Consider the following 22,408-nt stretch of genomic DNA (forward strand, 5'->3'; position numbering starts at 1 on the left):
TGGCCTATTTATTGCCTTACCTCCCTTATCTTACCTCATTTGCACACACTGTATATAGACTTTTCTATTGTGTATGTTTGTTTATTCCATGTGTAACTCTGTGTTGTTGTTTGTGTCGCACTGCTTTGCTTTATCTTGGCCAGGTCGCAGTTGTAAATGAGAACATGTTCCCAACTGGCCTACCTGGTTAAATAAAGGTGAAATAAAAAAATAAAAAAATACAGTACTGAATGTTGAAACTGGTTACTTAACAACAGCGACATCTTGTGTCATAAGGAGAACAAATATTGTGCAACTGGGCTTTCAGGGTCACGTGATCCACCCCTCCATGCGGATTGGTTCGATTTGCACCATTCTCCAGATAGGTTTGAGTAAGCTAAATTGTATGAAAAGAAGTACATGTAGCATTACCTGTCCTTCAACAACTATTCTTTCACACATTTCCATAGAAGAGCAGCACATAAAAGTGAGTCGACAGTTCTACGCATTTTAACTATAAATTGCGAGCTAGATTGAAGTAAACCAGATTGAGTGGCTACGTTAGCTAGCCTCATAGTTATGCCAAGGTCCTGTCCTCTATGGTATTTTTTGAAGATCGTTAATACCTACTGTATTTACTATGAATTATTACTGCGACTAATGTACCTGAAGAGAAGGACGTGATCATCAATGGCAATCAACGTGTGCGATCTCCACATGTGTCTGATTAGGAGGAAGGGCTGATCAATAACTTGGTAGCTAGTTAGCTAGTTAGGCTACTCAACAACAGTAAGTTACAGTAGCTGTCAGCTAGATGCAGGTGTCATGTCAATATCAGTAGAGTCAACTTCCGGTTAGACAGAAAAGGCTACATGTACCAATGAAAGAATCCATCACACATGATTGATCAGTGGAATTTGCCTGATGACTCCTTTATACAACTACTAACTATCTCTAGTGGCAGTGATGCACTAAGTGATACAGAATTGGCTTCCAATAAAAATAGCAACATACTGAATCATTCCTCGTGAATCACAATAGACTATCCATATTTACAGTGACTGTCTCTCAGAGAAACTACTAGTCACCCTGTATACACTGGAGGCTGCTGAGGGGAGGACGGCTCATAATAATGTCTGGAATGCCGTAAATGGAACAGCATCAAACCATGTGTTTGATGTATTGAATATCATTCCACTTACTTCGCTCCAGCCATTACCACAAGCCTGTCCTCCGCAATTAAGGTGCCATCCTACCTCCTGTGCTGTATAACATGTTTTCTCTGCCCCAGACCTGAGGTCCTCTGGTGAGGCTGCTGTGGAGTCATCATGGTGGGCTATGACCCAGGGTCTAAGGGCGCTGCTCCAGCCCCAGAAGATGCAGCCCTGTCTGGGTCAGCTGCAGGCATGGTGACCCGAGCCCTGATCAGCCCCCTGGATGTCATCAAGATAAGATTCCAGGTACAGTAAGCATCATCAGATGGATATTATTGTGGTGCATGTTTTAGTTGCATGGCCACTTTGGACCCTAATTTACTACACAATTAAATGCAACATAATGTAAGTTGGAACTACATTGCCTTCAGAAAGTATTCAGACCCTTTGACTTATTCCACATTTTGTAACGTTACAGCCTTATTCTAAAATGTATTATATAGTTTTTTCCCTTAATCTACACACAATACCCCATAAAGACAAAGCAAAAACAGGTTTTTAGACGTTAGCTAATTTATAAAATAAAAAACTGCAATATCACATTTACATAAGCATTCAGACCCTTTACTCAGTACTTTGTTGAAGCACCTTTGGCAGCGATTACAGCCTTGTGTCTTCTTGGAAACGACGCTACAAGCTTGGCACACCTGTATTTGGGGGAGTTTCTCCCATTCTTCTCTGCAGATCCTCTCAAGAGCTGTCAGGTTGGATGGGGAGCGTTGCTGCACAGCTATTTCCAGGTCTCTCCAGAGATGTTCGATCGGGTTCAAGTCCGGGCTCTGGCTGGGCCACTCAAGAACATTCTTGTTCCGAAGCCACTCCTGTGTGGTCTTGGCTGTGTGATTGGGGTCGTTGTCCTTTTGGAAGGTGAACCTTCGCCCCAGTCTGAGGTCCTGAGCGCTCTGGAGCAGGTTTTCTTCAAGGATCTCTCTGTACTTTGCTACGTTCATCTTTGCCTTGATCCTGACTCGTCTCCCAGTCCCTGTCGCTGAAAAACATCCCCACAGCATGATGCTGCCACCACCATGCTTCACCGTAGGGATGGTGCCAGGTTTCCTCTAGACGTGACGCTTGGCATTCAGGCCAAAGAGTTCAATCTTGGTTTCATCAGAGCAGAGAATCTTGTTTCTCATGGTCTGAGAGTCTTTAGGTGCCTTTTGGCAAATTCCAAGCGAGCTTTCATATGCCTTTTACTGAGGAGTGGCTTTCGCCTGGCCAATCTACCGTAAAAGCCTGATTGGTGGAGTGCTGCAGAGATGGTTGTCCTTCTTGAACGTTCTCTCATCTCCACAGAGGAACTCGAGAGCTCTGTCAGAGTGACCATCGGGTTCCTGGTCACCTCCCTGAACAAGGCCCTTCTCCCCTGACTGCTCAGTTTGGCCGGGCGGCCAGCTCTAGGAAGAGTCTTGGTGGTTTCAAACTTCTTCCATTTAAGAATGATAGAGGCCACTGTGTTCTTGGGGACCTTCAATGCTGCAGAAATGTTTTAGTACCCTTCCCCAGATCTGTGCCTCGACACAATCCTGTCTTGGAGCTCTATGGACAATTCCATCGACCTCATGGCTTGGTTTTTGCTCTAACATGCACTGTCAACTGTGGGACCTTGTATAGACAGGTGTGTGCCTTTCCAAATCATGTCCAATCAATTGAATTTACCACAGGTGGACTCCAAGTTGTAGAAACATCAAGGATGATCAATGGAAACAGGAAGCACCTGAGCTCAATTTCAAGTCTCATAGCAAAGGGTCTGAATACTTATGTAAATATGGTATTTCTGCTTTAATAAATGTGCAAAAATGTCTATAAACCTGTTTTTGCTTTGTCATTATTGGGTATTGTGTGTAGATTGCTGAGAAAAAAAAATAATTTAATCAATTTTAGAACAAGGCTGTAACGTAACAAATATGGAAAAAGTCAAGGGGTCTGAATACTTTCCGAATGCAGTGTTTTTGTTGCCTAACCCGAGTGGTTCTGGTAAACATACAACTCTGTTATTTGTGCATGATAACCTCTACCCAGGCTTTTATGACTCAAACCAAAAAGCTCAGTGTTGTGAGACTCACTGAAATCAAGCTTTTTAGTCCTGAAGAAGTTTGTTTCATTGCTACTAAACATTGTTTGGTTGTACTGCATTCTTTTGATGTGAGTCACAGCACCACACCCAGACCCTCAGACACCACTGGGCATGCCCAGTTTCTCACAACACACTGGTGGCCGTGGCAACACACATTGATGATGTGCTCAGCATTTGCTGGGGAATTACTTTCAACTGTGTGTGTGTGTGTGCACGTGCATATGTGTATTTCGTTCTACACAAGAATGTCTAAAGCAGAATGTCCTCTATCCCCTGTCTGACAGTATACACCCCTCCTTGCATACACAGTTGCAGATAGAGAGCGTATCGTCAAGGCACCCCGAAGGGAAGTACTGGGGCCTGTTCCAGGCATCACGTTGTATCCTGGCAGAGGAGGGGCTGCCTGCCTTCTGGAAAGGACATGTCCCCGCCCAGCTCCTCTCTGTCTGCTTCGGGGCAGTACAGGTAGGGAACATACACTGGGGCATTTTTCCTGTCAGAATGCCCTGTTGTATGTCACACAGTGTTGTAGTTGAATGAGTGGATCTCTGAGAGTTGTTTTCTGACTCAACTCTTTGTCCCTCGCTAGCCTTTACCCTGTAACGCCTCAATAGCATCTCTCACATGGTAGTGGGTTGATAGATTATAATATATAGTCATGTGCCTCACTTTTTTATTTCTATTGTTTTTATCCCTGTGGTCTCCATTCATGGCTGTGCTGTATAACTTGGCGCTGTTGTCTGAACATTGTTTTTGAGGCTGTGTTTTCATCTGTGCTTTAAGGTTGTGTTTTAAGGCTGTGTTTTTGTCCCTCCATAGTTTGCCAGCTTTGAGTTCCTGACTGAGATGGCCCACAAGAGCACCGTATATGACGGCCAGACAGCGGGGGTGCACTTTGTGTGTGGCGGTCTGGCTGCCTGCTCTGCCACTGTAGCCTGCCAGCCACTAGACACACTGCGAACACGCTTCGCAGCTCAGGGAGAGCCCAAGGTGAGAGACAAAGAAAAACACACAGTATGAATCTATCGAAAAGCATTAGCTTTATTGTACCATTATCAAAGCAGTAATAATCCATTAACTGTGCAACCCATAATTTGCCAAGCACCAAAACAACCACACAATTTCAACCAGTAATTTATTATTTATAAACTAAATATACATTTATAGTAAATTAGATATAATTAACTGTCAAACTACTTATAACCCCTTAAAAGGATAATTTATAATGTAATATCTTTAATTAGATGTTTGTTTCCTTACCTTGAAGGCAGTCTATGGACAAGGAGTAACTGCAATCCACACTTTGGCTTTGTTAAAGTGTTATCATTAAATCTTTGGCTTGTGCTACTGATAGCTATTAGCTAACCACAGGCATCATCTGTAACATAGGTGTATCACAGTCTGAGACATGCTGTGTCCACCATGTACCGCACTGAGGGGGCCCTGGGGTTCTACCGTGGCCTGGGTCCAACACTGGTGGCAGTGTTCCCCTACGCAGGCCTGCAGTTCTTCTTCTACAAGGTCCTCAAGAACCTCATGGGACCACCGCCCAAGGACAGCAACATCAGAGGTCAGTGGCCAGTGTAGGGATGGTCATGCCTTTGATAGCATGACACTGTTTTAAATACACAACACTGTACACAGCAATGACTGTTAAGGGAATAGGGCCTAGAAACTAGAATATAACCTCGGCTTGGCTAGCAAACAGGAAACTAACTTTGTAACTAGGGCCTGGATAGTGCCCAGTACCACTGACTGAACAAATAAACCTAACTTTGAAGGATAGGGGCCTAGAAACTACCTGAACATTACTGCTTTTTTCCTTTCTATTGTAGGCAACCTCAGAAGCTTGGTATGTGGAAGCTGTGCTGGAGTCATCAGCAAGACATTGACCTACCCCTTTGACCTCATCAAAAAGAGACTGCAGGTGGGAGGGTTTGAAGAAGCCAGAGCCCACTTTGGACAGGTAGAGTAGACATCTCATTACATTGTCTCATTCAGTCATGAGCCTGACAGCAGGTCTTATATTAGAGCAAAGATGGCTGTCATACGGGGCATCCATCTACATGACATTGAAGTGTGTTGTCTCTGCTTACTGTGTGCAGGTGCGGAGGTATGGTGGCTTTGTAGACTGTGTGTCCCAGATCGCCAGAGAGGAGGGTCTCCGGGGCTTTCTCAAAGGCCTATCTCCCAGCCTAGTGAAAGCAGCTGTTTCCACGGGCTTCACCTTCTTCTGGTATGAGTTCTTCCTTAATGTCATACAGAACCAGAAGGGCAGCCAGTGAGCAGAGGAGCACTGGGTAGAAGTTGCTTTTAGGCACAGATCTAGGATCAGCTCAATCGCCACAAATTACAACCTCAACTTTGTAATTACCAAATGTAAAAATGGACCATAGAACAGTGTCTAGGGCAGCATTTCCCTAACTTTGTCCTCGGGACCCCAAGGGGTACACGTTTTTGGTTTTGCCCTAGTACGACACAGCTGATTCAAATGATCAAAGCTTGATGATTAGTTGATTAATTGAATCAGCTGTGTAGTGCTAGGGCAAAAACCAAAACGTCCACCCGGGGGCCAGGACCGAGTTTAGGAAACCCTGGCTTAGAGGCAACTGAAGAAGTAGAGGAACTCAAAGCACTGGAAAAGAAGGGAGGGGATGGCAGAATCACGCACATTTACATCGTACATGCCATATCCCCATCCCACTGGTGATAGGAGTCAACATTGCTGGGAAGAAGAAAAAAAGGCTCTCCTTACTGTTTACCTATAGTGTATCCTATAAGTTGGGAAAGTCAAGGTGTGGTGCTGCTCTGGACCTTCCACATAAGGAATGATGTCACCTCACCTTACCATGTGTATGGTGTCAGTGTCCAAACACCTTGATGTAAGTATGTTTATACTGGAACTCTTTGCTGTTGTTTTTCTACTATACTCAGGGTTTGTGGTGCAGTCTATACTGAGGACAGGATGCCTGTTGCTTTTAAAGACTTTTGTCATTTACCAAATATGACTATATTTGTAACAACTATCGTAACAATGTATTCTGTTTCAACTACCTGAAGAATTGCCTTATATTTGACAGGCAGCATACGGAGGATATAACCATTGTCTTAGATCATGTACTGAGAATATACCTCTGCAAGTGTTCTGTGTTTTGACAGCTGCTGAATGGGGGAAAATCACTTAAATTCTCCTTTTCAATGTTTTGTGTGTTAAATTGATAAGCCCAGATGGTTGCTCTTGAAACTGATAGATACCATGGAGCGAAGGGAAAGAGATGCTTGATCTAGGCTAAAATAAATAGTCAGAACCAGGTCAAAGATGATCCTATCACGGAATGCTCTTTAATAGGGACGATTCAATACATTTCAGCTAAAAGTTTTGATGTTAACTAATGTGTTAGCATAGACTCAAAATTATCATACATTCTAAATGAGGTGCAAGGGTTTGTTGCTTTCTGTGTGGAATGTGTTTCAATATTTATAGCCATTTATATATGGTTGGTAATGCTTATTTAATAACAAAAGTACATTTACCATCTATGCTGTTTTCAGTTTGCTTTTCTTTGATGTACTGTACTTTAATTTCAAGTAAACTGTTGTAACAGCATTTATGGGTCAGTATTGGAATTCTTTGCGAAATTCTCAAACTGGCGCTCGCTCAGTGCTAAATTATGACTAAAGAAGCATGACGGTGTATGTTAGTTTTAAATATATGACCAACTGAATACGAGCGTCTGCTAAATGATTAAAATGTAAACGTCTATACACAGCATATCTAACACTGTATTTAAAATTGAATATTTATTCTGTGTATGTTTAATGCTGGAAAGATTGCACTTGGTGGGACAATTTATTGTACTATGTGTAACATTGTGTCGGCTACTGACGCACTGTACAAAGTGGTGGCAGGTGTGTCAGTCTATATTTGGGTTTTTATTTAAAACACATTGTATCGTACTTACTCATGTTTTGTTATTTTTGAATAAAGAAAATGCATGCAAATTAACATGTCATTGGAATGATATAGTCAGAACAGACTTTTAATAATGTGGGTTTATTCTATGGGTAAACTGTTTAACTTCAGTGGACACTTCTCCCTAAGCGTCAGTGCACGCGCATTTTGTCCTGTACCGTTGGAACACAGCGCGTGCGCAGAAGGCACTCAGGAAGTCAGGCCCAAACAGCACAGCACAGTGGAGGGTGAATGTATAATGTTATCACTGCTTCAAACTTAACTTTAGGAAAGTAAGTCTTGATTTAAGTTTATATTTAGAAACCTGAACGAACGTAATTTGAGCTCATGTAAATCAGACTTGACAAGTCAGTTAGCTAGCTAGCCACTCAACAGCAACTCCTTTTCAAACATATTCGCTTGGTAGCTAACGTTTAATGTTATCTGTGTAACAAGTCGTTAACTAGCTAGCTATTTTTCTCGTTTCTAATTTTAGCAGCTAGTTAGGTAACTAGCTAAACTGTTCGGACCTTTTGCATTAATTGCGTGCATGTTTAGTTGCAGCCAATTTTTAGCTAGCTCGATCCAATCTCTAATCTCTACCGGTATTTATTGCTGGGTTGGCATGTAGTGCAGTTTGATGCAACGGGACAGGCTGCTGCTGGTCTCGTTCACCAGACTTGCTGACCTTCCATATCCTGGGAACGAGGTTAGGCTGCTGCAAAGGTTTCGTTTGTTTGAAAATGCAACTCCTGACCCAGTAGAAGTCATGCAATTTCATTGACTTTTTACAATGGATGGGTGGGAAATACATCCTCTAACATGCAAAATACCACCACAAATGGCAATTAACTATTGGGATTTGAAGATATATCTGTTTCTTCATTGCTTGTATGCAAACCAATACCTTTTTATTTGGGCAATATTAGAGGAACTGCGTTTGTTGGCTTAATCCCCTATATGCCCCTATGAAAGAGGCCTGGGGGCAGCCAGATTGATGACAACAGCTTTAGACAGCTTTGTGCTGAGACAAATAGTTCTGTCTAATGAATTTCGCTTGAAATGATGTTTGAAAGCATAGTCTGTCTGTATCCACTGTCTATTTCAGTATCACTTGTAAAAAAATGGAAAACTCTAAAGAGGACTACAAGATTCAGTCTTTAGACTTGGAGACCCAGAAGCTGCTGAAAACAGCCCTGAAAGGTCAGTCCCTAATGTAGTGATTCTGTGAAGATGTATATAATAGTCTGTGTGAAAAATCAACACGGTCAGATTGATAACATTTTGTTTTTACAATTAAGTACATAGTACAGTGTCATGTTCATTAGTGCAAACCGTAGCAATAGATTTCAAACATTTTGCAACAGAAAAAGAAAACAAGTATTTGTTATTGGGCAAGCTCAGATGGAACCTTGCCATTTCAGAGCGTTATTGTCAAATGTTGTGCCTATTGAACGTGACCCAGTAGCAAGTGTAAGTGTGGCTGTCTTTGGATTAGCCCTCTCTCTGCCCTCAGAGCCCAGCACGGTGGACCTGGAGAAGGTGTCCAATGTCATCGTGGACCAGTCTTTGAAGGACCAGGTCTTCAGCAAAGAGGCAGGTCGCATTTGCTACACTATCGTTCAGGTATGGTAAAAATCACCTTAACTACTTGCCTTTCTGGCTGATAGTAATGGTGGTAATTCACCTTACTGTTGTTATCTTTGATTATCTTGTTTGACTAGGGCTTCACACCTAGGCCTAGAACATGGTTTGAACTAAAGCTGGAGTTTGACTGTAAACCAAGTCAAATGAGCTCCTCTCTAGAAGTTCTGAGATCTAAGATCATCTTACCGTCTTCAAATCCTAACCATTTGGTGGGTGGGCAGCTTAGGGGTGGCGGGGATCAAGGGGTTTATCATTGTCAAATGGCAACTCAATCCTACTCAACCCAATCCTACTATTTTGCTCCCCAGGATCAGTGCTTTAACTTCCTAGTTGTATATATCCATAGACTGGAACCATACAGATGCTTATGGCTGTGTGTGATCTCGTTCTCTACCACACCTTGCAGGCGGAGGCCAAGCACAACAACGGAAACGTGTTCCGGCGGAATCTGCTCAACCGGCTGCAGCTGGAGTTCGTGGCCCGGGAGGACACGCGGCTTCGCTCGCTGCAGGAGTGGGTCTGCTTCGTCACCTTCATCTGCAACGTCTTCGACTACCTCAAGGTACAAGCCAAAACATTACATAATCCCTATTCATATTCTAACTGGAGGTATCTAACAACCTATTCACAAGACTGAACTGAGCCAAGCTGTACTGGGCTGTCCTGGTTACGCATCCACCATAATTGCTGGAACTGTGCTGGAAAGAACATTGTGGAAGGACAATATCCAAAACCAGCGCAGTACGGTTCATCCCTATAGTGTGAATCAGGCATAGTACTCTCCAGTTTTATTTGAGCTGTTTCTTCATGGATTGTATACGCATAGAAGCCATTCTTATCAATTAAATGTTAATAGCTCCTTGTGTTTTCCCCTCCCCAGGTGAACAACATGCCTATGGTGGCTCTGGTGCATCCTGTGTTTGACTGCCTGTTAAGGCTGGCTCAGCCCGACTCACTGAACAACGAGGAAGAGGTGGGTCAAAGATGGCGCGGCACCCAATTTAGTATTTCAACTGAGGACATATTTCAATTGTCTCTCACTTCTTAAAGCGCAATATGTTGGTTATTTACCAAGCATAAATTTCAGATTAAAGGGAGAACCAAATGTAAATGTTTTTACTACAATGTTCGGCTTTATATACTGGCTAGTGTCTACTGTTTGAAATATGAAAACAAATGTACATGCTATAGCCTGAGTACATCTCTGAATGTGATCTCCCCTTCTCTGATAATGATATGCGTTTGTTTAATATTGGTGCTCCTTTGCTTCTCCTTTCCTTCCCCCAGGTAGACTGCCTGGTGCTCCAGCTGCACCGCATCGGGGACCAGCTGGAGAAGATGGACGGACAGAAGATGGACGAGCTCTTCTACCTGCTGCGGGACGGCTTCCTACTGCAGGAGGGCCTGAGCTCCATGGCCCGTCTTCTGCTACTGGAGATCCTGGAGTTCAGAGCCGGGGGCTGGATGCTCAGCGACACGGCCCAGAAATACTACTACAGCGAAGTCACTGACTAGACTGAGGCTAGGCCAGGCTGCAGTAGGTGGATGGTGTTCAATAGGAACAAAATGGGATTGGACGAGCTCAGGTTAGAATCTCCCGTTTTGTGTGTACTGAATGTGACCCTGAATGATAGTATTGGGAGAGGGGCTGCATAGTGGATGATTCCAGAAAGGACACTTTTTTTTGCTGGGCTTTGCCATGGGGTAGCCACTAGTCAGTGTGGTTAGCAGCAGGGATATTTCCACTAGCCAGATAGTCGGTTTGAAATGTGCAATTGTATATGGTTGTTAAAGGTTTTTGTTGGCGAGAGGTATATTTGAATTGGGTTGGTTTGAAGCAAGTTTGACTGAATTTCAGGATATTTTGTGAGTTTCGATCGGCAGTTTTTACTCCAGTCGAATTACTTATTGTTAATCCCTTTGCTTTCTGACATTCCAATGTTATGAGACATTTCACTATTGTACATAAGTAGTTCAGATACACATTCCAGTCACGTGGGCTTGACCATGATTGAGTTAATCTTATAGCTCTTCTGCCAGTCGTTTCTGATACTGTTTTCAAAGGTGATGATCTTCATTACTTTTTCTACAAAGAATCTTGAGCGGTCTGCAGAACGTTTCGAGAGCTTAGACATTCATTAGGCCCAAGTGAATGTATGGATCAAATTATGATCTCACAATCAATGCTTTACAAAATAGGCTGCTTTTACACAGACAGACCAATTCTGGTCTTTTATTTTGTTTTACCAGTAACTGGTGTTTTTACCAATCAGATTAGCTCTTTTGTCAATAATTAGGCAAAATATCAGAATTGGGCTGCCTGTCTAAATACAGCCATAGGGTCCAAATCAATTGTACATGATACTTTACAGTCAACTTTTGTTTTAAAAGCACCTGTTGTTTGAGTGGTAGATTAAAATGACTGGAAAGCTTTTTGACAAAATCAATCACACAAAAGATGAATACAACCCATGTAACTCCACGTGGGTCCACCCTGCTGCCAATGACTCTTAAGCCTCTTCGTTTCCGCTAAGGTCAAAAAACACATGACAAGAGAGGGTGACAATTTGGTATTATTAGGATTTGGGACCAAGAGATTAGTCAAAAGTAATTTGTAATATTTCCTTTCTGAAAATATCAATATATTTAACTTTTTATGGTCTGAATCCTAGTTTCTGAATTGTTAATATCACAAGTTTATCTGAAAAATAGTTTTGTAGTATATGTGGTGCCAATATGGACAGCAATATCGTCAAAGCTGGAAGTTATAGTCAGTTTTTGCTGATTCTAATAAGAACAACTAGTTTTGCAGATGTTTTTGTATTCACAAGTCTCTAAGAGGTACTGTACCTCTTTTAAACATCATAGTCCACACTTTGGTGCTACAAAATGGATGCTGGCTTTTTTCTTTCGGCTTGGGAAAACTGTGCACCATAATGCAAACGTTTATTCAGTTTGGAAGCTGAGAATATTACTGCATTATAGTGACTTTATAAGTTCTGTCTGGCTGTTCTACTCGTTGCTGTTAGATTTTCAAAACAGTAGTACATCTGAGATTCATTCCACCAGCACTAAGCTTTTACCAGGTTCACTTTATTGAAGTCCTTATCTACTAGTTTTTGTAGTTGAGAATATGTATGTTTTATAATGTTTACACTGTGTGCTGACCGAGTGCTTTAATACGCTCACAAAACCAAACACAGTGTCTTGGAAAAACTACTGCACACAATCATACAGCAGACTATATCTAGGTCCTGTTCCAATATCTTTAACATTCATCTATCCTTCCTTCCTCATAGTAATCACTGATCTAATGGGATCCATTGCGGATATTTTTCCTACCCTACTTATGTCAGCTCAGTGATTACTGCAAGAAAGTGAGGGAGGCATGGGGAATTGTTGATTATTCCAATTGACTGAATGAAAGTCTTTGAAGAGGGAAGAACTGTATAATTTTTTTGAAGATATGATCTCACACAGTGTTAATTAGTAGGCTATTTTAGCAACCTCTATTGGCCCTAGTGGACAGTTGTAGAATAGATGGAAACGTTTATTTGGTAATAGTAGTTGTGGAATTGGAATAGTGACACTTGGGGGACTGACATAAATTTTCTATTGTTTGAAATGTAGTTCACTGGATCAGTGTTTCTCAATAGTTTTCATTCAAATTAACATATTGGAGTACATCTTAAATAAAACGAGGCTGCGAAGCACTGCACTAAAATAAACTTGGTCACCCACTAGTGTGAGCATATTTGATAGGGCCATGATGTTGAAAGAAGATTATTGAAGTAAATGTGTATATGCTATAGGGCCTATTTATTGCTACAAAAGGACCAAGTATTCAAAGTAAAGTAATTCAGTAGAAACCTAATTTGAACAGGAATTGCAGCACTCGCAATTTGCCTACTACTGGTTTGCGTACATGCCTTTTGTTTTACACAGAATTACCAAATAAGTTTGAGCATTTTGTACATTTATCTACTCAAGTAGATATATAGAAAGTTTGAGTTTACTGTGTGAAGACAGAGCTCAGTGTATATTTTCCTATAAATATTCCCATTACTATAGTTGGGTATCTGATCTGTTCAAATGTCAGAAGTACAAACATTGGTCAAGTTCATTTTTTGCTACTGTTGTACATTGACTGCAGATTAATAAAAATCACATTCAAATAGAATCGACCTGGTGGGTTTTAACTAAGGTTTGTATTTATTTGAAGATGACACTGATGAATGCACCTATATTCTAAATACAGTATGTGATCATGTCATTTGTAATGTTTTCACAATCATTCTTTATTGAACCATAATACAATGTTAGTAAAAGAAGCCACATTTACAGTAATTGTATTTGTGGTCAGTATACTTGGATACACACCATTCCAAATATTTCACAATGGAGTCCAAGAGATTTACATAGCCTGTCAATGCCCGACATTGAAGACAATCTCCCATAATGTGTTGCACAAATGTCCATGATGTTTTTATTTTCCAACAAGGAACTCCACCTCAAGTTTGACTAAAGTGAATTGAATTCCTTCCAGTCCATAAGGTCCCATTTTGAATACTGCACTCAGGCTTCAAAGTCAACTACCACCAGCGATAGTGGGCGTAGGCTCTGTTGGATTCGGCCATCTTGTGCAGTTCGTGTTTCCGTTTGACCACGTTGCCCTCCTTGGAGAAGGCGGCCAGCAGTTCCTGGGATAGTTTTTCGTACATTAGTGTGCGTCTGTGCTTGTTGTCCCGGCACTCTGTGATCATCCACTTCATGGCCAGGAAGCGCCGCCTGTTGTCTGTCAGAGGTATGGGCACCTGCAGAGTGGAGGGACAATACAGGATGTCATTACACATACTGTATGAGACTAAAGAAATTCAATTTTTCATGTCTATCGTGGAGAATAAACAGTTGATGTATACTTTTCTACAAACTATCACCCCAAGGTTGTGCTCATTAGGCACCAAAGACAAGAAAAGAGAAACGGGGAGGGACTACCTGAACGCTTGTTTTCGTTACAGAACGTTTTGCTACGATGCGAAATTTTTTGCTACGTTGTGAACTAATGAATAAGACCCTGGTGACTCTGTAGAAATGGTGAGAGTACTGGCCTGATAGAACTTGCCCCCTTTCTGAATGCTAGCCAGGCCAATGACAGGCTTGCAGTTCTCCAGAGCCTGGTGGAAGATGGCGTATGGATTACACTCGATCTCTGCCTTCTTTCCCTCGGGGGCTTTGTGGTACTTCTCCACCTGTTTTCTTTTCATGTTCTCCAATGTCTGAGAAGAGGATGGGCATTAGTGTATATTTACATTACTTGGCAAACTATATCAAACAGTCCCATAGAATCCCACTTATACCTGTGTGATGATACCTTTGGCAATAATCTTGTCACCATCTTTCATCATCATGTTGACAAACTTGCTGTGAAGAGAAAGAATAGTGATGAGCTGTAATTCACACTGCATTGACAGGGTAAACATACAACCACATGACCGAGCTACATGTATTTCAGTGTTTGTAGGCTTATGCATTGTGTGTTGGGGTCAGGTACCTCAACACAGGGTCGTTGAAAACAGAGCTGGTGACAGAGTTAGTGGCTGCCTTTATGGGCCTGACAGATTTCAGCTCCCTCTCCTCTTTCTGCTCAGGTGTGAGCTCAGTCTCTGGGATGTGGTACACCTCTTTCCGAGGCTCAGGCTCCAGGTAGTAAGGGTTGTACCTGCTCCATCTCACCAGGAGTACCCTAGAGATGCATGAGCAACATAAGGTTATGACACTAAATGTTTAATAGTCAAATACAATGCAATGGTTATAGCATATCATGGACAATATCTATACATGATAATTTAACAATCTAATGTTGCTTGCCGAAACATATGGGGTAACGAGTGTTTCTTAGCTCTGGTCCTGTCACCTCACGCCCTGGATCAGAGCTAGTGTTTGTGCTTGTTAAAATCTACATGAACAAATCGTAGCCAGCCACACTCACACTGATTCACAAACTTGTTCTTACAGCATTGGTGATTTTGTATTTTGCTACAATGAACACAGTGGGTGGCATGTCTCTAAATAAATACAAAAAAGTTGAATGTAAATGTCACTGACTGTAGGTAGCTGAATTAGTTAACGTAGTTGTAATAAACTTGTGCAATGATAAGTGTCATACTAGTGCAGTATCACAGTGTTAAGATACACATCCATAGCGTTGTTAATCAGCAAAATTATAATTACCTTGGTATCCAAGGTTTTAGTAAACCTGTGATGGAGGCAGCCATCTTGGAAAGTGTGGTGCGAAGACCCCTGGGTAAGCTCCCTGGTAGATGCCATAAAGCAAAACTCATTTCTATGATTTATTTTCCAAAGTAAAGCATTTTTCAGCTAAATGTTTGAACTTCTAAATTTTACACCAAACAATAAATGCATCTTTTTCTAGATTTTATTGACAACGCAGACTGCGTGATTCTCGCGCATAGTTGCACACATTGGTGATGTCATCACGTGATGTTTCCAATGCTATGGCGTACCAGGAAGGGGAGACGCTAGAATCCTGGCTCAGTGAGTGAATTAACCTATGTATCCAGTCAATTCATTTATATTATTAGCATATTGCATTGCATTGAATGAATGGAGTGAATGTATGAATGAAGTAAGGAAGAGTGCGATCTGTTGAACTGTCTGAAATCCTCCAGGGCTACTGCCTTCGAGGCATCCCCGTTATAAGATCTGTGTTAGCGTTGTCGTTCTGAGCAGCCGTTTCAGGAAAGCTGTGCACTGAATCTGGATCAGTTGTGGGAGGCGGACATTCAAGCATAAACCCAGGGGATGTGGCCACTGAACCTCAGCTGATCTCCCTTTTGATATCGATCGTTAAGACAGCTAAGTTGAGGATTGTGATTTTGGTATCAAGCGCCTATCTTGTGTTGGTTGACAGATATAATTGATAGCCTTTCGAGGAACTGGGGGCTAACGTTATAGTGGTGGCACAGATAAAACATCTTTGCTGGTGACTTCACTGCATGTATGCGCGCTGTGGTATTGATGCTAGGAGCCAGTGCAATGTAGAGGATGACAGTCGAATTCTTTACTGTCAGTGTCCGGTTGCTCACATGTGTTGTCCTTTCAACAAGTCTGTCAACTCTCAACTGTAAAGGCATGTGTTAAACATATTTTCTTTTTATTTGAACTCACTATAGATAAAGCCACCCATCCAACAAACAGACAGGAGGATTGGGAGTACATCATCGGTTTCTGTGACCAGATCAATAAGGAATTGGAAGGGTATGTTACTTCCTGATTCACCTGATACCATTCAGTATGTATTAGCTAATACATACATTCAGTATGTATTAACTATATTTGACCCATTGCTATAGTATGTATAGGAAATGGGCCAATTTAACCCGATCTCTTTGTGCAGTCCCCAGATATCTGTCAGGTTGCTGGTTCACAAAATCCAATCGCCGCAAGAATGGGAGGCGCTTCAGGCTTTAACAGTGAGTATTGTTTGTTTGTACTATTTCATTTCATCCAATATTCTGTTCTAGTCCTGAGGCATAGCTGTATGTACTCATATGGTGTATACAGTCTTGTCTCAGGGCTACCTATGTGTCCACGTGTAATTCTCCCAGGTATTAGAGGCATGTATGAAGAACTGCGGGAGAAGGTTTCATAATGAAATCGGGAAATATCGGTTTCTGAACGAGCTGATCAAAGTTGTTTCTCCCAAGGTGAGTGGACTTGGTATCCTGAATGCGTTATTTTATTCTTCTTCTATTTTCCTTGTGTTCTGTGTGTGAATACATCACTGACAAAGATCTGGTACACTTCTATCTAGTACATGGGAGACAGAGTACCAGAGAAGGTAAAGACAAAGATCATTGAGATGCTGTACAGCTGGACAGTGGCTTTCCCCAACGAGGCCAAAATCAACGAAGCATACCAGACACTAAGGAGACAGGGTAAGAACTGGTTTCCACTAGTTACCATAGCCACTATGGCTGGGAATTGCCAGGGACCTCACAATACTTAGCTGCCAATACGATATGTATTGCAATTCTCATGATTCAAAATGTATTGCGATTCAATACTGTGATTTTATTGCGATTCGATGTTCCAAACATATTGCTCACCATATGTCTGCTGCAAAGGGACAAGAAAGCCATGAGAGAACACGTTTTGATCAGTCATGGAAATAAAATAGCTCATAACAAATTTGCTCCCTATTTAAAAAGAAGATGGAGAACAAGCTATGAAGGAAAAATCTGGGAGTTTTGGTTTTAGATACAGTAAACTAGCGCAAAAATAATATTTGGATATTGTCAATACGATATATTGTCAAATTATATCCTGACATGTCACTGTATCAATCCCCCCCATCACTATCAGCTACAAAGTTTGTCCTGTTTCAGACATGTACACGTGTGTATTATACGCATGTGTGAATTGGAAATGTGTTTTTTGCATATCCCAACTCCCAAGAGTGGGTTCACAGCCAGGGTCTGCCATTATCAATGGCAACCCTTGAGCAATTAGGCTTAAGTGTCTTGCTCAAGGGCACATCGACCAATTTTTCACCTTGTTGGCTTTCGGTTGCTTGCCCAATGCTTTAACCGCTAGGGTACCTACCTGCTTAATACCATTTAATTTCAATTCAGGAAGTAAAATGATATTCTTCCTCAATTTTCCTCATTGATTTGAAATGGAACTCTGTTTGTGATGAATAGTCCCATAGAGTTATTTTGAGTTATTTTTTAAATCTTATCTGTGAACTAAATCAGACACACCTTCCGTTCTTCAGGCCTTGTAACTATGGACCCTGAGCTCCCAGTGGACAAGACTCTGATTCCTTCACCCCCCACACGTCCCAAGAACCCTGTGTTTGACAATGAGGACATGGGCAAGGTGAAACACTGGGTTCAGACTGAGTGTATCCACAGTACTGGTCTTTAACCCTGGTCCTGGACCCTGGTCCTAGAGAACTACTGTATATGTGGTGTGCAGTCTTTTGTTTCAGCCTAGCACTACCACACCTACTTACAACAAATCACTGAAACCTTGATTTGCTAAAACAGGGGTTATCAGGCTGCAACAAAAGCCTGCATTCCCTCTAGCTTTCTAGGACCAGCATTGTTGACCACTGATGTACAGATAGAGTCAAACCAGCAGATGTCCGTGTCACCATGGTGATTTGACATGCCTTCATGTGTGTTTAGCTACTAGCAGAGCTTCTGAGGAGCAAAAACCCAGAGGACCTGCAGGAAGCCAACAGGCTCATCAAAAACATGGTGAAGGAGGTGAGAGACAACAACATGCCCTTTAAGTGCTTATAAAGGCGGTTGTAAGGAGCCGTAAGCTGTTGTGAATGCTCATACTCAGCCTGTGACATACCACCTGTGTGTTTATAGTCATAATGGGTTCATAAGACCGTTCTAACTAGCTTTGAGTGGTAATAAATGCTTATAGAGTATTTTATCAGCCCTGAATGCTGATTGGCTGAAAGCCATTGTAGATGAGACCGTATACCACAGGTATGACGAAACATTTATTTTTACTGTTCTAATAGATGTTTGTAAACTGTTTATAATAGAAATAGGTCATCTCAGGGTTTGTGGTATATGGCCAATATACCACGGCTAAGGGCTGTATCCAGGCACTCTGCGTTGCATTGTGCATAAGAACAGCCCTTAGCAGTGGTATATTGGCCATATGCCACACCCCCTTGTGCCTTATTGCTTTAATAATTCATCATGGGATAATAAATACACTGTAGAATTACACACAGATGGAGCTTAGAAAATGTGGTTATAGTCGATCATGCGTCCATGTTAGTAGTTCTCTATAACACTTGTATTGTTCTGTTTCCCAGGACGGCTGAATGCATTTACAATATAACTGTTACGCATGCATATAAGGCTCTTAGAGCAATGTATAACAATGTTAGAACAAGTCTTGAACATCTTATTAACCCTCATTCTGCCAGGACGATGTCAGGGTTCAGAAAGTGACCAAACGCATCCACACCCTGGAAGAGGTGGGCATCAACGTCAAGCTGCTGAGTGAGATGCTGTCCCACTACGACAAGGACAGGTCCTCCCAGTCAGACAGAGAGATCATCAAGGTGTGTGTTCCGTTCAGACTCCACACACATCACACTTAGACTTAGTTCAAACACTGCTCTATCGCCCCCCTTAACTAAAAAATGTACACTTCTCTTTGGGAGAGCAGGGATAGAGTGCCTTGTGAAGCCATAGTGCGCCTCGTGTGACTTTTGACAATAGTTGGTCAGCCTCTGCCGCTCTTTCAGGGCGGTGCGGGTGAGGCACGCCTCTGTTTCATGCAGTTCTGCCAGAGCAGTTCTTCCACTGTCAGGAAAAATGGTCGTGCATATTAATATATGTTAATTGCATGCAAATAAAGGTTGCTTGGCTACCACACCCACAACGGAAGCACAGTCATGGCTTATACGCAGGTGGAGGACTTCTGAGAGGTGGCTGTTATGCTTGAATTCAACCCAAAAGCAACGAGTAAGTCTGCAGTGTTGGGAGAGCGGTTGTATGAAACCAATTGGTACGTCAGCAGAGTCCTCAGCCATGCCAGCCCGCTCTTCATGTCTATTCAGTTCTACTCACCAAAAGTTTGGCGTCTGAACTGCTCCTTACTTAGATACGTATCCTCTTTGCTCGCTGTGAAGCATTAAGGCCCTTATGTATCACCTCAGGCTATAGCCAGTCCTTAACTCAGTTTTACAGCTAGTCCCAACTTGTTCCCTACCACTTCACCTGGGCCCTAACCTTTCAATGTTTGCAGATCTGAAGGGTCTGGATAGGTATAAGCAGTTTAGTGGTGGAGCTTCTATCATATTGCTAAGTCCTTACCTATCGGCAAACACCAAAGTGTTAGGGCCAAGGGGAAGGGGTAGGGCCAAGGGAAAGGGGTAGGGCCAAGGGAAAGGGGTAGGGCCAAGGGAAAGGGGTAGGGCCAAGGGAAAGGGGTAGGGCCAAGGGAAAGGGGTAGGGCCAAGGGAAAGGGGTAGGGCCAAGGGAAAGGGGTAGGGCCAAGGGAAAGGGGTAGGGAGTGAATTAGGAATGGCTGCTAGAATGATACGAGCGTGGTAGACTTTGATGTTATGTGAAATGAATTAGAATTGTAAACTGTGTCAGTGGCTGATTGAAGCATGTCGTCGTACATTTCCTGTAATACCAGGAACTATACGACCGCTGCGACAAGTTGAGACGCGCTGCTTTCAAAATGGCCACAGAGACTGAAGATAACGACACAAGTTTAGGTGAGGAAATAAAGTTGTTATTTTAATGTTTTTCAACCTCTTAGATTGTTATTTGTTGTTCCATCTCTTAACCTCTGACCTTTGCCTTCCAGGTGACATCCTGCAGGCCAGCGATGACCTCTCACGGGTCATCAACTCCTACAAGAAGATTGTCAAGGGACAGACGGTGAATGGAGACAGCGAGGATCCTAGATCTGCAGCTGGTGAAGGTGAGTGATTGCACGTAATGTATACACACACACACACACACACTTTCAGATCTTTTCATATCACTTTCAGAGCAAACTGTTTCCTTTCTACCATTTTGTATCTTTCTCTTTCTACCTTCTTCGATTTCAATTTCTCTCTGCTTCCTTCTACCTCTCTCCACCTCTCCTTCTTTCCCTCTCTATTCTACAGAGACCACAGGGAACAGTGACAACACAGAGACCTTGATTGACCTGGCTGGCATTGACGTTCCAAACTCCACCTCTCCTCCGCCTGCCCCTCTCCCGTTGGTCTCCGATCCCACTCCAGCCAATCACCTGGGGTTCCCAATCCCTGTCTTGCCTCCTCCTCCAAAAAGGTTGGCTGAGTTGCATGCCAGTCAGAACAACAGCCCCAGCCACCCAGCCACCGACAAGGCTCTCAACTCGCTCTCTCTCCTTGACGATGAGCTGCTATCCTTAGGTACCTCACTGACCTTGAATTTTATGGAAGTTATGTGTTAATGTATTCTTGTTAAATATAGGCCATATTTCCTATTTGATTTGTATTCAAAATGTATTCATGAGGACTGTGTTCACCAATGTTCAGACAATGCCCCATGGTACTTCATTTCATTATGCCAGCAGCATCCCACCCTGCTTCCCACTGCTGGCTTGCCTCTGAAGCTAAGCAGATCCTTGGATGGGAGACCAGATGCTGCTGGAAGGGGTATTGGAGGGCCAATAGGGGGTACTCTTCCCTCTGGTCTAAGGGGATCACAATGCCCCAGGGCAGTGAAGGGAACATTGCCCTGCATAGGGTGCAGTCCTTCGGGTGGGACGTTAAACGGGTGTCCTGACTCTCTGTGGTCACTAAAGATCCCATGGCACTTATTGTAAGAGTAGGGGTGTTTACCCTGGTGTCCTGGCTAAATTCCCAATCTAGTCCTCATACCATCATGGCCACCTAATCATCCCCAGCTTCCAATTGGCTCATTCGTCCCCGCTCCCCCCTGTAACTATTCTCCAGGTCGTTGCTGTAAAAGAGAATATGTTCTCAGTCAATTTACCTGGTAAAAGAAGGGTGAATACTAATGACCCTTGTGTGTTTTTTTCAGGCCTGAATGATCCAGTTCCTTCTCTGAACAGCCAATCAAAACCAAAGCTGAATGAAATAGCGAATCCGTGGACCTCCTTACAGGTAGTTCTTCCTGATGATGACCACAATGGTCAGAGCATTAAAAAGCATGACTTTTTTTCTACTGTCATTTCCTGTGTCTTTACCAGTGAGGAGTTTTGAACAACTCTTGTGATACATTTGGTAGATTTGTAAGTGTCTCTTCCTTTTTATCCATCTCCAGGCTTCTGACCCTGGACTGGACTTGTTTGGCGCTATAGCAGGGCCAGGCCCAGTGTTTCCTCTAGTCCAGCCAGCGCCAGCCCCCGCCACGGCCCCCGCCACCCACAGCCTCCAGGACCTCCAAGACCTGGCCATGCTGGACTTTGGAGAGCCAAAGAGGTGCTCAACATTTACATTTACATTTAAGTCATTTAGCAGACGCTCTTATCCAGAGCGACTTACAAATTGGTGCATTCACCTTATGATATCCAGTGGAACAACCACTTTACAATAGTGCATCTAAATCTTTTAAGGGGGGGGGGTTAGAAGGATTACTTTATCCTATCCCAGGTATTCCTTAAAGAGGTGGGGTTTCAGGTGTCTCCGGAAGGTGGTGATTGACTCCGCTGTCCTGGCGTCAACTAACCTTACTCCCGTCACTTCACTGGAAATATTGTAGATCACTTCAAGGTATTATATTACCCACATTGAATTAGATCAGGTGCTTCAGCGCATGGCTAAAGTGAAGCAACACTTCTGAGGTAATCCGAAGGCTCAGGGTTGTCATTAGTAGTGCATCACATCATTACATTACTAGATGGTACTCAACATTATCCTGAATATGGTACAAATCAACGTGCTCTTGATTGCACACTTGCTTTTTTGATTTAGTTAGTTTTCCAGAGAGAGCTCATGTTGTTTTTCTGTCGTTTCCAGTTTGCGTGTTGGCGGTG

At 42.7% G+C, this 22,408-nt stretch overlaps 3 protein-coding genes across 6 annotated transcripts in view; 2 read left to right on the top strand and 1 right to left on the bottom strand.

Annotated features, from left to right (window-relative positions):
• The first annotated feature begins 336 nt into the window (after positions 1–336).
• On the top strand, positions 337–13,046 carry LOC115205887 (MIF4G domain-containing protein B). 3 transcript variants are annotated; one of them, XM_029772301.1, is made up of 12 exons: positions 337–466; positions 1,271–1,439; positions 3,577–3,732; positions 4,087–4,257; positions 4,657–4,837; positions 5,103–5,233; positions 5,373–5,503; positions 8,328–8,422; positions 8,718–8,845; positions 9,273–9,428; positions 9,747–9,839; positions 10,154–13,046. In XM_029772301.1, exons 2-12 carry the CDS (start codon positions 1,308–1,310, stop codon positions 10,379–10,381), a joined length of 1,602 nt encoding a protein of 533 aa, XP_029628161.1. In that variant the 5' UTR covers positions 337–466; positions 1,271–1,307; the 3' UTR covers positions 10,382–13,046. The 3 variants fall into 3 exon arrangements, with proteins under 3 accessions (XP_029628161.1, XP_029628170.1, XP_029628179.1); XM_029772310.1 differs by having other exon boundaries at positions 8,736–8,845; XM_029772319.1 differs by lacking the exons at positions 337–466; positions 1,271–1,439; positions 3,577–3,732; ... (2 more) ...; positions 5,103–5,233; positions 5,373–5,503 and adding an exon at positions 7,401–7,512 and having other exon boundaries at positions 8,736–8,845.
• A 9-nt stretch (positions 13,047–13,055) lies between these two features.
• LOC115205901 (28S ribosomal protein S7, mitochondrial-like) lies at positions 13,056–15,270 on the bottom strand. 2 transcript variants are annotated; one of them, XM_029772333.1, is made up of 5 exons: positions 15,098–15,270; positions 14,418–14,609; positions 14,224–14,287; positions 13,989–14,142; positions 13,056–13,680 (listed from the first exon to the last, which is right to left on the bottom strand). In XM_029772333.1, the coding sequence occupies exons 1-5, from the start codon at positions 15,205–15,207 to the stop codon at positions 13,442–13,444; spliced, it is 759 nt and encodes a 252-aa protein (XP_029628193.1). In that variant the 5' UTR covers positions 15,208–15,270; the 3' UTR covers positions 13,056–13,441. The 2 variants fall into 2 exon arrangements, with proteins under 2 accessions (XP_029628193.1, XP_029628201.1); XM_029772341.1 differs by having other exon boundaries at positions 13,975–14,142; positions 15,098–15,254.
• Positions 15,271–15,362: 92 nt separating this feature from the next.
• LOC115205911 (ADP-ribosylation factor-binding protein GGA3) overlaps positions 15,363–22,408 on the top strand; it is a 9,053-nt gene continuing 2,007 nt past the window's right edge. Inside the window, exons 1-14 of the mRNA XM_029772350.1 lie at positions 15,363–15,421; positions 16,060–16,144; positions 16,284–16,359; positions 16,495–16,593; positions 16,701–16,824; positions 17,664–17,767; positions 18,079–18,159; positions 18,846–18,983; positions 20,069–20,150; positions 20,243–20,359; positions 20,550–20,819; positions 21,454–21,536; positions 21,697–21,854; positions 22,392–22,408. The exon at positions 22,392–22,408 is cut by the window's right edge and continues 288 nt beyond it. Of these exons, the coding sequence (XP_029628210.1) occupies positions 15,382–15,421; positions 16,060–16,144; positions 16,284–16,359; positions 16,495–16,593; positions 16,701–16,824; positions 17,664–17,767; positions 18,079–18,159; positions 18,846–18,983; positions 20,069–20,150; positions 20,243–20,359; positions 20,550–20,819; positions 21,454–21,536; positions 21,697–21,854; positions 22,392–22,408 (1,474 nt within the window). The 5' untranslated portion in view covers positions 15,363–15,381. The remainder of the gene's footprint in view (positions 15,422–16,059; positions 16,145–16,283; positions 16,360–16,494; positions 16,594–16,700; positions 16,825–17,663; positions 17,768–18,078; positions 18,160–18,845; positions 18,984–20,068; positions 20,151–20,242; positions 20,360–20,549; positions 20,820–21,453; positions 21,537–21,696; positions 21,855–22,391) is intronic.

Source organism: Salmo trutta, chromosome 1, assembly GCF_901001165.1.
Source record: "Salmo trutta chromosome 1, fSalTru1.1, whole genome shotgun sequence".
Taxonomy (NCBI): Eukaryota; Metazoa; Chordata; class Actinopteri; order Salmoniformes; family Salmonidae; genus Salmo; species Salmo trutta.

What these genes read in the sequence shown, in the direction of transcription:
- LOC115205887 (XM_029772301.1), top strand. Translation starts at nt 1,308, where the DNA reads ATGGTGGGCTATGACCCAGGGTCTAAGGGCGCTGCTCCAGCCCCAGAA. An exon ending in CCAGAGCCCACTTTGGACAG is followed by an intron (nt 5,234 to 5,372) that starts GTAGAGTAGACA and finishes TACTGTGTGCAG; the next exon opens with GTGCGGAGGTATGGTGGCTT. An exon ending in CACTGAACAACGAGGAAGAG is followed by an intron (nt 9,840 to 10,153) that starts GTGGGTCAAAGA and finishes TCCTTCCCCCAG; the next exon opens with GTAGACTGCCTGGTGCTCCA.
- LOC115205901 (XM_029772333.1), bottom strand. Translation starts at nt 15,207, where the DNA reads ATGAGTTTTGCTTTATGGCATCTACCAGGGAGCTTACCCAGGGGTCTT. An exon ending in CTAAAACCTTGGATACCAAG is followed by an intron (nt 14,610 to 15,097) that starts GTAATTATAATT and finishes ATGCATCTCTAG; the next exon opens with GGTACTCCTGGTGAGATGGA. An exon ending in TTCAACGACCCTGTGTTGAG is followed by an intron (nt 14,288 to 14,417) that starts GTACCTGACCCC and finishes TTCTCTTCACAG; the next exon opens with CAAGTTTGTCAACATGATGA.